The sequence below is a fragment of the Anser brachyrhynchus genome (genome assembly GCF_964034855.1).
Source record: "Anser brachyrhynchus genome assembly, chromosome: 8".
NCBI classification, from domain to species: Eukaryota; Metazoa; Chordata; class Aves; order Anseriformes; family Anatidae; genus Anser; species Anser brachyrhynchus.
Window position 1 is genome coordinate 7,429,301 of NC_137702.1, and position 15,921 is coordinate 7,445,221.

The 15,921-nt window shown below is 40.0% G+C and overlaps 1 protein-coding gene across 1 annotated transcript in view; it reads right to left on the reverse strand.

Annotated features, from left to right (window-relative positions):
* Nucleotides 1–7,162, reverse strand: part of ELAVL4 (ELAV like RNA binding protein 4) — a 79,612-nt gene extending 72,450 nt beyond the window's left edge. Inside the window, exon 1 of the mRNA XM_080603555.1 lies at nt 6,883–7,162. Coding sequence (XP_080459681.1) covers nt 6,883–6,900 — 18 coding nt within the window. The 5' untranslated portion in view covers nt 6,901–7,162. The remainder of the gene's footprint in view (nt 1–6,882) is intronic.
* Nucleotides 7,163–15,921: the final 8,759 nt, after the last annotated feature.

Below are 15,921 nucleotides of genomic sequence, written 5' to 3' on the forward strand. Positions count from 1 at the left end.
ATTAACCAGTAACTCCCACTGACATTGCTGATGACCAGAGGTGTTCAACATTGAAAACGAGGCCAATTACTTAGGTGCTGTCATCTGTGCAGGAAGCCACCCATTTCAGCTGGTGAGCAGAGCATCCCAGGCTGGTGAATGATGACATGGCTTTATTTATTCCCGCCTTTGTCACTTTTCATCTACCATATGCTAGTGCACAAAGACTTCAATGCCACCGGTGCAGAACATGGCAGCGTCTCCTCAGCACCCAGATTACATTAAGCACACCAAGCCTTTCTTTTGCCCTTCCCACTGGCATCAGTTCGTGACTTCAGACACTTCACATGCACAGCCTGTGCCCGTGACACCAGGGGCTACAAGAAGACCCACGACAAGACTGCGCTTCTGCACATGTTGCTGACAGATGCAGAATTTCCTGAAGCAAGGAATGCCCTGAATCCCATCACTCACTGCTCCATGTGGAAAGCAGGGCCAACTTTTCCATTATATCATAAAATCATAACAGTAATTTATTAAAAAAATCTGTCAAAACTAGACACTATTACATGTTTCCTAAGCATTAAGTAATGAATGAAGGAAAGACATCTGACATACAGTCACATCAACTACGCAAACCAAAATAAGAATAGATACTAAAAATGAACACTGGGGAAAAAAACACATGAAAGTGAACAGTAATACCTTGCTCCAAATGCTTCCTCAAAACTGAGGGAAATAGTTTTAAAAACCCCAACACCAAACTTAGTGAAGGCTTTACTTTAGTCAGCTATTTTAAAACCCAGGAAAACTTCAGTTTCTACACAAGAGATTGCTTGTAAGGTTCGTATTAAGATGGACAGGCCAGATGCTCTGGTGTATGTAATTTGTACATCAGCACTTCCCTCTCATGTCTGTAAACTCAGCTTAACCATTCTGCTAGTGTGGCCGCTGAGCGGCAGGGCTGACGGGTTAACGGAGAGGAGAAACAAGCACGTCAGCCGATGACAGTCCCGTACCACAGAGGATCCCAAAAGCATTGTTTGATGCTAAATACGCAACACAGCCTGGCCAAGTTTCAAACAGGTTTCCTGGAGAATAGCCTGCAGGGCACAGCATTAGGTTCAGAGACAAGCAAGCAGGGAAGCCTCAGACTGTGCTGCTGCCGGGGAGCTCCTTGGCCTCACCTGCCCCAACAGGCCTCACCTGCAGCCTCCACCTGCACCAGGAGCTTTTAAGCTCTGGGCCAGGGCAGGAAGGGCAAATCCCCACCTCTCAGTCTGTGAAGAGGCTGCTCTGTTTGAGAGAATGGATGGAAAGGACAAACCCACACAACTCCCATCATACTGAGAGCGCACCTTCCAGGAGGACAGGGCGGGCTTTGACATCCCCGTAAACATCTGTAGGGTAAGATCAGCAAGAGGCAGACAGGCACACAGATCCAAGAAGTGCCTGTACTGCACACAGCAACCTGGTATTACAGGGATTTCTTTCAGCTATGTGGTTCCATAAAGGGTAGCTAGTTCTGGGTGCTAATAACCCTGATTCAGAACTCTATCAGCAGTGTACTCTCATTAGCTAGACCATCTGTGTAAAGGGAACAACCTACGCTGTCACAGCACACAGAGCCTGGGGCTGACCTTAATATCTTCCCCCACATACCAGCAGAGGACAAGAGGAGAGAAGTCTGGCACCAATTTCTTTCCTTCCTCCGCCAGAGGAAGATGTCTGGGCTAGCAAGAAAGTTTCGCACCCCTCCAGTCTCACTGCCAGCTGTGGGGAATGTGGAGCAGCAGCAGCTTCTCTTCCTCTAAGGTCCCACTGGTAAGGTGGGAAATTTGGCTGTCCTGTGAGTGTGAAGGCATCACAAGGCTGACTTACTGGGGAAAAAGTAGAGAGGCTTCACAGATCATGTGAAATAAGCCTCCTGACATTCACAGCCAGTGTAAGTTAGCTGATGGACTGGAAAGCACCCAGCATGTCATAGAATCGCATGACAAATAAACAGCACTTGCTGCTTTTGATCTTCTTGCTCCTTCCTCTGTACCACACACCTGTCAGCTTGAACAAGCCACTGCAAACCACACAGTGGGCTTTCCTGCAGGTTCTCCCTTCTTACATCCAAGTCCTACTCAGGACTCAGACCCCTCACACAACTACTGCAAGAGTAACCTTTCCAGCAAGTGTACGTAGACCCCAGGGACTACAGAACAGCAAGGACACATCCCAGCAGCACATGAAACACAGTCATGTCCCAAGACTTCTTTCTCCAAGTTCATTTTTAGTCCTCCCTTCTTCATTAAAAATCAGTCCTCTGCAACTGCAACAGCCAGCCACTCATCATATCCCTTAACAAGTTGAAGCAGATTAACTGCAGCTGTTAATACTTCAACAGAACAGGAGGCATGAGGAGGCAAGTAAGTGTTCTGTAACCTACAGCTCAGCCTGCAGCAGTGGTGGGCTTTAGGATCCTGCAGCTGGTAGGAGAACCCTCCCAGGAGGGCAAGGCTTTAAAATCTTAGTGGGCAATATGCACTGAGATGGGCAAGTCTTCCTTGCCCCCAGGGTGCCAGGCCATCTCTTTTGACCTAGAAAGCCTCTCCAATGAAGGCGGTTCTACTATGTGATAACCATTTTTATATACTATGGAGGATTGGAGTTCTGCTTAAGCAGTGAGCAACAGCTTAGTCAAACATAGCTTCACATGGTTACTGCAACTAGAAGCTAGCAAGGATGGCAAAGTGCATGAATTGGGGTGTAAAAACACTCACTACAAGAATTTTGCAATTATGCCTTCTTAAGCAAAAGTAAATACAAAAAGGATACACCACGAACAGGCTTGCTGGGAAGGTTAGAAAACCCACTACTTAAGTATTACCCATAAGAAAGCACCAGGTGTATTTTTGTTTTATAGCAAGCCAGTGTGCCCAACTGGAAGAAAGCTAAAAATAAAAGACAAACTTGAGCAACAAGATGCGAAGACTGTTTAGCTATACATTGCATGGAAATATGGAGCACAACGGTTCACATAAAGTCAACTGTGTTGGAAATAGTGCATGAAATCCCTGAAGTGACAAAACTACTAGCCAGTGAAGAAAATGAAAGGAACCAAGTGGAAGAAATCAATCATGAAGAAAAGATTTTTTTCTTCTTTAAAAGGCAGGCAAGGGGCCAGAAAACATAGGTGGGACACACATGCAAAAAAAACACCATAGGGAAGCATAGGTTTAGCTAGCAGTACAGCAAGTCATATATTTGATAATAAACCAGGAAGCAGGGACAGATTTGCTCTAAACTAAGGAATGACAGCAAGCACTGACGGGTGCAAACAATTTTTCTTGCACTGGAGAAAAAATATTCTAATGCAAATGGATGAGCTGATTAACAAAGCTTGCAGAGACTGTTGTGAAAGATAGGTGAATGGAGAAAACCCGAGGGAGACACTAAGAGCATGTAAACCAAATCAGGGAGCAGCTGACTGCATTTAGAAGGAAGAGGCTATAGGAGCACTTAGAAACACAAGAACATGACCTAGGCACAGTAAACATACTAAAGTGGACAGGAATAGAAGGCATCTATTCAATGTATTCTTGAACTGGAAACATACAAGCACAGTTTCACAAATAATGCATTTGTTATTACTTTTGATAATCAGAAGTGGTTTGGGGGTACCAGAACAGTAATTTCTTACTGAATTCTTACAAAACCCATGTAGAATCTGTATTTTTTTTCAGCACTAAAACCAACTGTTGAAAGGTGGGAAAAACCCTTAATTTATGGAAATCCCAAACTCACTCTCCCATGCATTAACTTTAAATCATTATGGGAACAAAGACTGCGTATTTTCTCTATTGTGAGGACAAAAGTACATTTTTCTTTAAAAACAGTTTACTATGTCATTGAAATTGCAGATGCTTCTGTGCACTTTGGGGACTTCAAACACTGCATCAATTATCTGAATAAATAATGAAAAGACATCGTGAATAAAATGGTTCATCAAGCCTGGTTCACAAGTCAATTGCTTTTTGAATCCAGTAATATACTGTAGTATTTGACATATTTTGTTTTGCAAGAGGTCAAGAGTTTTCTGTGCTTCTATGCTATACTTGCTACAAACAATTTGGGGAGAAAAACAAATTGATAAAGTATAAAAAGCTACAGGAAGTATAACACACGGTTAGATCCTCCACTATAAGCCTCTTTCCACACACACAAAAAAGAAAACCACCATAACCAGAACTCTAAATTCAACCAAAGGGGACACAAAAGTCTCACCAGCAGTTCAGGCCAGTGACCAGCACTTAATGCTTTAAAATTTAGTCTGACAAACCGTGATAGGTCAACGCAAAACACAAAATGCCTGTTTGTTGAGCTATCGTTTCCAGAGAGTCTCTTACTGGCACCTGGAACCAGCACAAGCATAAGGCTGATTATCATTTCCGTAACCCCAGAGGAAAACTATCATGCAAGATGTTTGAGTAAGAGCAACGCTGTTCGAAGGCGGCATTCATAAACAGAACAAAGACTAAACAAAAGGCTAAACAAGTACATCATAATTAACAACAACAACCAAACTTTTAATTAAGATATGCAAGAAAAATCAAGGAGAGCTAATTAAAAAAACACAAGCGTATATGCTTTCTTAGAAAAGTCTGAATTGGTACCATGAAGTAAACAGGCTAATTGTAAGTGATCACAATTATTCTGTCACCGTTACAGAGTTCAGTCATGATTTTTCTGCTTGCTGTTTAATCCTAGATCTTGTTTGTACTCCTTTGTTGTTTTGATGTAGGATTCTTCCACCCAAATTTTCCAAAAAAAAACCTGAAGCAAACACTACAGAAACTTAACTCTGCATGACAGGCATATTTTGTAATTAGTTTTGAAGCACTTTCTTTCCTGCCTAGGACAGTATAATTCTCACAAGGCCAGAATTATAATTACTGTACACTCCCCCCATTCACCCTGAACAAATCCACAGCTAACTGCAAATGGATCCCGATGCATTGCCACATCAGTAACGCCACACTCCGCCTGTTTTCCTTTTATCCAGGCAGCTAGACCAATATAAAAATATGATGTGATTTCACACAGATTTAACTGTTAGGTATGAACTTCCCCTAAGGCCAAAAAGCAGTTACAGATAATAGGAATCTAACTCACAGTATTAAGGTTTTACTTCTTTCCTCCTGTACTATCCTTCCATGGAAATACATCCGCTTGGATTACTTCTGCAATTCTTCAAAACTGTTACCAGGCTGATTTGAACACTAAGAGTTGGCTAATGCTGATAGAAACAAGTCGAGAAGAATGCTGACACGGCAGAGTTATTTAAGAACTTATTTGCCATGCATCTATTTCTAGAAAATAAAGTTTACTGACTTCAAGCCATAGTAACCCCAGGTACGCAGAGAAAAAATAAAAACAGGTAAAATAGGTGTTCCCACCCACAATGCCTGAATGCAAACACCCAACCAACCTGCAGTTAACAACTTCCATGTCTCCCCAAAACCTTGCCGACAAAACCCCACGCCCTGCCTAGGCAGGTGCCGACTGTTTCTGTGTAGCAAGCCTTTAGCAGGAGCCATCCTTCAGAAAGTTATTTCTGCAGCTATGCTGCAAAACCAGAATTCTACATCTTAAAACATGCTCTTAAATTCAATAGAAATGGACAGGCTTTCCAGGACTGCCCTGTTGGGGCCTATCTCCACGCATCAGCCCAATGCAAGCCTTGAGCTGCCTGGGGAGAGCTGGCAGCCACAGGCAGCACACCCCAGGCCCCTCTGGAAGGTGGCAGGGGCACCCCGGGCTCTCAGGCCACAGCTTGTCCCCTTCCCTCTGCCACGTGGCCTGGCCAGCCCAGAGCCTGGCAGCGGTCTTGACTCAACCAGAGCTACAGCACGTCTTAATGTCAGTCACATCAAGCTTCTGAATTCAAGGGATTTCCTTCTCAGCAGAGGACTAAATATAAATACATAAAATCATATATATAAGCTTATATATGTTTAATTTTGTATATAGTCCCTTCCGTATGAGGACAAGAGATGCTACCCACGTTTAGAAAAACCCTTTCAGGCAGAAGCACGCATGCTAGTGCCACACAACCAGAGCGGCCCTGAGCCATGGTTCAAGAGCCACCATCTCCTCAGCCCACCTTGAGCCGCCCCGCCACCGAAGCCAGGCACACACTTTTCCCCAGTCTGTGTTTTTCTGTTCAATAGGTGGAGTAAAACAAAAGGTTTATGTCTGTGTAAAGGGTTCTTCCTCTGCATAGCAATGAGCCTCACATCGTAATTGATTTTTTTTTAGAATGTCATGTAAATTATTTTGGTATGATTTATCTTTCCTTACTTTTTCCTAAAACATCTCAGCATATTAACAATGAAATAAACGTAATAATACTTTAACACCTTCAAACATTACCTAATTTAAAAATCTAATTTACTTTCCATCATTTAGGCTTCCTTACTATTTTGTATGTCACTCAGGGTGGATAGTAAAATTAGACTATCAGTTTCATGTCTGCTCTGAATACATCCCAGCTTCTGCTGCTCTGCCACTAGCACCGTGCTCTCATTTAAGGCTTCCTACATTCAGGAGGTTTTAAATAAATAAGTGGGTATAGGTTTATATATATCAGGTATATATATATATATCAGGTGCTCTCCCCAGTTCTTTTTACAACAAAAGGCCAAGCGCTGGCACACTAAACCTCACTGTTAAATACAGCTACGTGGCCTTACACTAATATAAGGAGGCAACAGAAGCCTCAACCTTGCTTTTTTGCCCCATTTACACGCTATATTGAAATAAAGCGGTGCTGAGCTTGGAGTAAACCATTGCAGGAGCTAGCAGCTCTTTAATTACACCCCCCCCCCCCCCAACAGCCCCCCCTTGGCTCACCGCACACTGCACGCGCATCTTCCGCCGCGGGGTGCAGGAGGTGCGGGGGCGGCGGCCGACGCAGCAGCACCAGCAGCAGTAGGAGCAGGAGCAGCAGCACCAGGAGCAGCAGCAGCTGCAGCACCGCGCGCGACGGCAGCACGTGGCGGCGACGGGGTCTCCCGCTCTGCCGGGCGGGGCGGGACGCGGCACTACGCAGCGGCGTGAGGCGGCGCCGCCATCTTGGCAGCGGCAGCGCCCGGGCAGACGGGGCTGAGGGGAGTGGGGAAGGGCTTTTTATCTTCCTCAGGCGGCGTGGAAAATCAGCTGCGCGTTCGGCGGCGGCAGCCGGGGGAGCTCGAGGGGGCAGCTGGGGTGGGGAAGAGGGGCGGCGTGAGATACATGCAGGGGGACCGTGGAGGGCGGGTGAGGGGAGGAGAGAAGCCAGCAGGGGTAACGTACCCAGCAAGTCTGTGGGCTCCGCTCCTTCCCGGGGCCGTCACGCACGCAGGTGCCTCGCAGTTGGGAACTGTCAGTAAATAAAACGCAGCCGGCAGGATACAGTGTGTGTGTACCCCCTGCTTGGAGGTGCTTCCCTTGTTTCTCCTCAGGTCCGTGACCCCCTCCAATAAAGATGTGCAGGGAAGAATTCTGAGTAGGTTAAAAAGCCTCTTTTTTTTCAATCAATGCTCAAGGAAAGGATAAGATGATGTGACACAAATGTATGATCGTGTGCCACAAATAGAACATTGTGGGAAGCTTTCCCTTAAACATAAGCTTTGTCCTATATTTTTTCAAACAGTTTATTTCCTTGCAGTGTAGGTCATTCTTAACATTAGGCTAAATTTAGCTGAAGATGCACCAACGGCAGAGACAGACTGCCTCAGAAAACAGGCCCACAATCTCATTGCATGGCCTGGTCAGGAGGCTGGATGCAAAACTATTTACATTTTTATTGGCTTTTTCTCAGGGAGCTTGATTAAAGGTAATAAAATCTCAGCCATTTAAATAAAATATCTTGTCTCTAGAAAATTAAAAGTTTACAGTGTGGTATTCTTGTGCTGCAAACCATATATCCAACCTGCATTAATTTCAAGGGTATTTCTACCACACAGTGAGGAAAGACTAGCCCTAACATCTCAGGCCGTTTGAAGATCTGTACCTGAAACTTCAAAACAGGGGTCTAATCTCTGCTTCCATGAAGGATGGCAGTATTTGTACTCGTTTATGCACTTTGATTTTCAGTTCTTTGTGTATAAATTTAGCTGTGGGTGGGGTATCCTGAGCCAGATTTTTCCCTATATGCTATACATACATACAGAAAGACATACACGATTCTGTGCTAGATTGACAATGAATTACATTTGCTAGCAAATACTGGATCAGATCCATCTGTTTCAGAAATTAGCATAGCATCAGTTTGTTTGTTTGGCTTCATCTGTCTATTAGTTTGGTCAAAATCCTCATTTTAGAGAAACTAGCACAGACAGAAAGGACCTGTGATACTGTCTGTGCGGGCCTAAAATACATAAATACTCTAAAAAGTGGAGATTCAAAATGCAATTATCAGAAAACCAGACAAACCTAAATTAAGATTTTATTTTTTTCTTCTGGAAACAAGTTTGACTTTTTCGGTACATTCTAACAATCTTAGTATATGAACAATCTTCTACCCCTTATCACTATACTGATAACAAAATACTTCTCTCTGAACCAGAGTTGAGTTGCTGTACTTGTAGGTGCACTGTGCCTTTTCTTTCTGTATATTTTGACAGAATTATGGAAGTCCTTCCTGACTATGCAGCTTTGTTTTCAAGGGGTATTGGTATTCTTACAACTCCAAAACAACAGCCAAACTACAGCTCCAAACAACAGCCAAGAAACGATCATCATCAATCGATTAAATGATAAGGCATCACCCCATTAGACAACAGCTTTTTCTATAATCAGTTCATTCTAAAGTCCTCTATACCTGTAGAAAATGACATCTCTTGGAAAATTTATTATTATTATTTGATGTATATTGGGTCTACACTATTCAGTATTTCAATTATTTCCCTTGATTTATTAGATCTCTGAAAAAATAAAAAATACTTAATACTCCAAAACCTTATATGTACCACTTAATAGTTCCTACTGGATCTGGTTACAGTGCAAATATTTCTCCACAAGACTAGCAAAAGGTCTGTATTGTACAATTAACGATCCTTATATGGCATTTGCTTGATGATACAAGTTTAGATTCATATGATATTCCTCGCTGCCTTTTAAAAATATAACAGAAAATAGTCACAGGAAAGTGTTCTGTACTCTTGAGAAGAGTACAGACTGATACTGCTATTCTGAAAAGAGAATTCTAAGTGGATCTGTTCAAATATGAAGAAAAGTGAATTGTAATCATGTTTCTTACAACCGAATACTGCTAATGCATGATCTAGATATGTACAATGCCGAGTAAAAGATTTAGTTCATTTTATGTTACATCTCTTAGTTACATCTCAAAACCAACAACAAAAACACCTTCTAAAATAAGAACTTACGTTTCTCCTTCAGAAAAATGAGTCCTATGTTGTAGGCAATGAAAATGATGTGTAGTCTCAACTCAAAGGATGTGAGGGCTCATTCTACATGTGAATTAGAAAAGCACCTGTGTTGCTTTGTCTATGTGCATCTACCTGAGCATCTAATTCATATTACTCCTCCCACAATCCGCCCCATTTCTTTGTCTAATCTGAGCAACCAACAATAGGATCTACAGAAGTTTAGAAACCTGCGCGGAATGGACGGGGCGTGATTTGCTAATGACAAATGGCTTACCTAGTTCACTGCTGAAATCATTACACCAAATGCAGAATTTTGCTTGTATTACTTTGTGATGAAAGAGAAAGACGGTGACAAAATCTAACAGCGTCTAAAGCTTATCTATATTTATAGATAATAAAGTTACCTATTTAAAACATAGCATTCTAAATCAATATATTGTTAATGGATACCACCATTTTTAGAATAAATAGCAAATGTTGTCAGAAGTAACTATGTATTTTAAGCAATGGAAAGAGAGTACAATTCCTTTTCAAGGTAAATGTAGAAACCCATTACAAAGCTTATCTTTGCAACTGACCTATAAAAGCTATAAACACATCAAAGGCATTGAGGACATCAGATACAAACTTTAATTCTTTACACCGTCAAAACTCCCATGAAGCTAGTGTCCCAAGATCACAACAGTGAGCATGATCTAAATGCTAATTAACTCCATGGCTACCGTCATTCAGAATTTTCTTTTAAATCATGTTACAATTTATTGAGTAGTAGTTTTTTTTTTTTTTTAATGTTGAATGTAAGGCAACACAGATTTTTAGAATAGGATTTCTTGGAGGTTTTGTTAGTACAGAAGAGAAAACCTGTAAAAAATGTCACTGAAAGGTATCCCTCTGCTTCAGGACAGCAGCTTTTTGTTTACAGTAGGCAGGATAAGAGGTTATACTTGTGTCAGAAGCAAAGATGGCTGAAATTTCTTCCAGGTAAAGAAAGTAAAGATTCTAGACTTTCATACCAATTTGAGATATTAGAGGAAAACATTTGTTGTTATCTTTTTGTCCAGCTCTAGCCATTATGCTTTTAGTCAATCATAGCCCTATCAGTTTTAGTTAATGTTTTTTTTTTTTTTTTTGGATTGTTAAGAATACTTTACAAAGATGTGGCTCACTATAAATACTTAACGAGACATACGATTATCGTAAGCTACTGAATACAGAGGGGATGAAAATGCCAGTGGGTCCTGCTGAATGATTTAGCCTTAAGGTTCCTGCTGGTTTTACTCAGATTCGGAATGGTAGGAGTGGAGAGGAAGAGATAAATAAAACATTTTTTTCAGAAAGTAGGTGACTTTGTCAGGGCACTGATTTAAACCATGAAGACTCATCTCTGATCAGTCCTTTAGCTGATCGGAAGAATATTGTTATGTAGTGAGGCTGGTTAAGAACACTCAACACCGCCCCCCAAGTGGCATTTATCAGTAAATTTCTGCTTTTCTGTTAACTGTTATTGCACCTTCTCTGAAGTTCTGTACATAATTCAGTCAGCGACTCCCACTGATTTATCACAGTCACTCAGACATGTTTTTACACCATTCATTGAATATTTCGGTAGAGGTCTAATCTCATTTGGATTTATTACGATTTAGCTTGGATTAAGCATTTATCTGCTAAGGATTATGACCTATGCTATGAGGTACTGATGAAACATAGGGGTTCAGGAACTCCTAAGCACATTAGAATGAATCAGCAATGTTCTTTTTTAACACAGACTTCACACATTATCTTTTTTTTTCTTTTTTTTTTGTTTCCAATCAACTTTGCAACATTCATACAGACACATTGAATAAGTATGTAATTTTCATTTAATACAGCCAGTAACCTGGAAAACTCTTAGCATCCCGTAGGAGCAAAGCTGCATTTAATTAGGAGCAGCTTAAAAGATCAGGCCTCAGAGCCACATGACTTCATATTCACTCTGCCTTCAACAGTCAGTATAACATTTTTTTTTCTTTTTTTCATTTTTTATACCAATTTAAATGTGTTTCCTTTTTGAACTGTGTTTTGGTGAGTCTTCCACTCCTACCCCAAGTTTCTGCAATTTCTGATTTGCACAGACAGAAGCGGAAAACCAACAAAGACGAAGAACAAGGATAAATTCCTTATTTATTGCCTTTCTCGAGTTTAAAGATTTCTTTTTCTCATTTGAATAGGTCAAACTGCATCCTGTATTGATATGCATGGTACTACACCAGAGGAAGTTGAGTGTAGTAATCTTGTGTGATTAAAAGAAGTTGGTCTTTGGCTTTAGTTTGTGGCAAAGCCACCAACATATTCTATAGTTGCCCAACAATGGGCAATAGCTTCTAGGTATTTTCATGCTTAATTATTTTGTATATTTATCATATTTTAGAAATCACATTTTATGCCATTTTCACTGACAAGCTTTAGAGAATTCCAGTGGCCACTTTAATTTTGTATGCAAGTTTCTGTTATAGCTTGAGTTTTTACTTCATGATCGTACAGCACAAAGAGTGTTTAAATACCTTGAAGCAGTCTTTGGTAATATTGGAAATCAGACCTCGGATATGAAACCGCACAATTTAACATGTTTACACACTCTTACTAAAGGAATTAGGAAGAAAATATATGATTCATTTCCAGTATATGTTTCTACAATTTGCTAAATACTGTCACATTTAGAATGTTCAATTATGTAACAAATGACTCTACTGTAGTATTATTGTTCATTTTGAGGACTCCTCTTGCTAACCAGGGAGTTTACAATATGAACGTAACTGTAATCTGATGAAACCTAAGGCTGTAAGAGGACACTAGCTCCTCTATGTCTGACTTCATGAAATGAAGTAATGTAAGTTGGTTTTGTTTTTCATGAGAACATTTCAAAATTCACATTTCTTTACAGTGCTGGGATATAGCATGTTTTGTTACCAATTTGCATCATAGTTTCTTATCCAATTAATGTTCAGGAACTGCAGCAATGGACGCAGCAATGTACACGAGATCATAGCTTATATTTCAGTTTTGCAGGGGAAATACTCAGCTGATGAAAAGAATAGGTGAAACGGAAGACTGAGAAATGGATGGCATAGAAGAGAATCCATTTACCAAAAATAAAAATATTGAATAAGCTGTAAAGATAAATAAAGATAAAATTATTTTTCTGTAAAATATCAAATAGAAAACCATCTGGATTTCCAGAAGAGAAAGGTTCCATGGTGCAACTCTTTACTTGCTTTTACATGGGTACAAGTAGTACAAGTGTGAGGAAGCAAAAAGCGAGTAAAAGGTATATTCTGATAATGGGGCACATTTAAGTTGCAGTGGAATTTAGGATCAGAATGTACAGGGTATAGATCCTAAAGTTGCTTCTGAGGTAATGAGGATGATAGTATGTTAATTTACTGTCTTTTGTGTCTGAATTTGATGCCCTCTGCAAGCCTGACAAAATTGTGGTCTGTCTTCTCCTTCAGGCCACCGATGAAGACATTCAATGGCCTAGGCCTAAGGGTAGGCTCCCAAGGAACCTCCAGCCAGATGCTCACCCATCTAGCAGTCTGCCCATCTGCACTACAATGTTCCAACTTGGATACAAGTATGCAGCGGGAGAGTGTGCTGAAAGCCTTGCTGTAGTCAAGGTAGGTGTTGTCTACTGCTCTCCCTTTGCACATCTTGTCATTTTGTTGTGGAAGGCAATTGTGCTTGGTCAAGCATGGCAAACCTTGGTAAATCCGTGCTGACAGCTCTTTCTAGTCAACTTCTCTTCCTTCTCCTCCAGAAATTGCTTCTGAGGATGTGCACCATTATTTTCCCACAGTTGCAGATGCTGACTGGCCAATAGTTCTCTGGATCATTCTTGCCATCATTCTTGCCTTTCTTTAGCATTATGGGCTTTTGGGTGGATTTGAGTGTGAAATCTGACTTTCACATCATAGTTAAGAGATTTGACATAGTTCGTAGTTACATGCTCCCTATAAACTGGGACTGAAAAGTCTATAAACAGTTATTGATCTCCACATGCTACTGGGGAAATTTTCCAAGATCAGTGACAGCTTGGAAAGCACTGGCATTTTAAAATTATAGATTGCTACTTCACTTTTTTGGCATTTACAGTCTTGCATTGTGGCAATGAACATGTTAGATGTGTGTATAAAAAACCAAAATGCTTTTAGCATTTTAGTATATTTTGTTTGAGCAATATGAAAGATGGAAATTTCCTGATACAATTCAAAATAATGGTTTTGTTTATTAAAGATCATCATGCATTAAGATGAAGATGGGATGAGAAAAATGCTTGTTTGTGTGAAAATAATATCTGCTTTTGCAACACAAGCATCTCCTGAGGTTTCTTTGATTCATACCTGATTATGTTAATGACTAAACCAAGTTTTTACTCCTGTTAACGCTGCAGAATGCCTACAGTTATACAAGAGTAAAAAGAAATTTAGACCCCCCTTTTCAGCCCCCAAGTCCTTTGGCAATACAACTCTCAGTTAATTTTTTATTCTAGAATTACTTACAATGAGGAGGATTGGTTTCAAGTTACTGTCTTGTGCAGAAATTGTCAAAGCCTTGGTGGTCAGCCACTGAACTTCCATTATCATTCACGATGTGCTGTGCATTTACCTACAAAAGGGCACATATTACATGACAATAAAGAGTGTGTTTATAGTGTGTTAGTTAACATGTTACATGTTAGCATGTTAACACTTGCTAAAATCACCTCTGCTGTTGAAAATCCCAAGCTTGTCTCATGATGCCCAGGGCAGGAAGGACCTTGTGCTCTTCCCACAGTGATTCCTCCAGCTGATTATGGACCTGCTGTGATGTATTCTGAAGGATGTTACATATGCCTTGGTTGGAAAGGTGATGTTTTCTATCTATTGGCTGGAGACAGATGAGAAGGGGAAGTGGTGGGAGTGGTGCCTTGGATGATCTCTAGAGAAAAAATAAGGCAAATATGAATTGAAGATGAGCTCCATATATTTCTAGGTATAAAACTAATTGGCAAACCCAGATTTCTAATTTCATAATTTACTGTATTAGATTCCTGCACCACAAAAAGACACATTTTAAAATAGGTTTAAGAACGGACTAATAAGATTAGCTGGCTAATAATGTTTTAGGGCAAAAAGTATGTCATAGAAAATACCGTTAAATCTGAATCTGGAAAGAGGAAGCAAGCATTGCAAACAATAGGCTGCTTTGAACTAAGAACTTTGAGTACAGGCTGAAATTGTTTAAGATACAACAGGTTTTACTTTATTTCTATGACAGCATCAGTCATCCACAGTCTCTCATGACATGGGATATGTGAAGGTATCTTTATTCTGCCTTCTCAGCTTCCTTTAGGGAATGATTTGTGATTACTTATCTAGAATTAGGAGTACAGACAGTGTTTCAAATGTCTCTTAAAATATGTGGTATTGCAAACAACGGATATAAAATGAGATTCACACACATAGCTTTGCTGGTGGCCAAGAACTGTGTTGCAATATGCCGGAAATCCAAACATCCTCCTACTCCCAGAGCCTTGCTGACAGATCTGCAACAACTTCTTTCTCTTGAAAAAGCTACATACAGAATAAGAATAAGAAATAGAGAAGCCTGCTTTTTCTGAGAAGCTAATTTAATTTATAAAATGGAAGGTTAAAGATTCCTCATCAGTATGAAAATCACATTTCTTCCTGAAAATTTTACAGTTTCAAGTAACACCTAGATTATCTAAAATCCCCCCCAAAAAAAACAGAAAGAGAAAACCTTGTCATCCTTGAAAAAGCAACAACAGCAATCCTTAGGATTAGTGTCATTGTTTTGTTATATAGCCATTTAGACCAACAAATCATTCGGCTTCTGCATAAGTACAGGGGTGTGCATTAATGGAACTTGATACAGAAATAGAGCCTTAGTTCAGCAGATACTTCTATGTTGAAAAACCAATTAAAAAGCAAACACAAGGGAATGGAAAAACAAGTAACTTTTATAGGAATGTATTTTTTAAACAGAGCATACTTTGCAAGAAGTGCTCTATTAGATGCTACATATTTTAATTAGCTGTTTATAAAATCAGGTTGACAGTGTCCTTTAATTAGTAGACATTGACTTATTCCACATGTATTATGGCATAGTGAATCTTATTAAGATAAATGTTTCTCTCTGAAGATATGAAAAAAAAATCCACTATCATTTGTTTGCCTACCAGATTGCTCACCATCAATATGTCTGTTATTTAAAATGATGAATTTTAGTCACATATTTAATTAGCTAATAGCTGATCTCACTGTAAGGTCTTGATCCTCCTTACATGTGTTCTTTCATCCTGAAAAAGTCTTTGGTTGTATCTTGTTTTTGAAGTTTTCTTTTGAAATCGTCCTTGCTACTTTCAAACTTAAAATGCAGCAAATTAAATTATTAAAAGTAAAAATTATTGTGAAAACATTTAAGGTTTTGAGTATAGTTTTATACATACTGTTCATATTACTAGAGGCTGTGGATTAAAAAA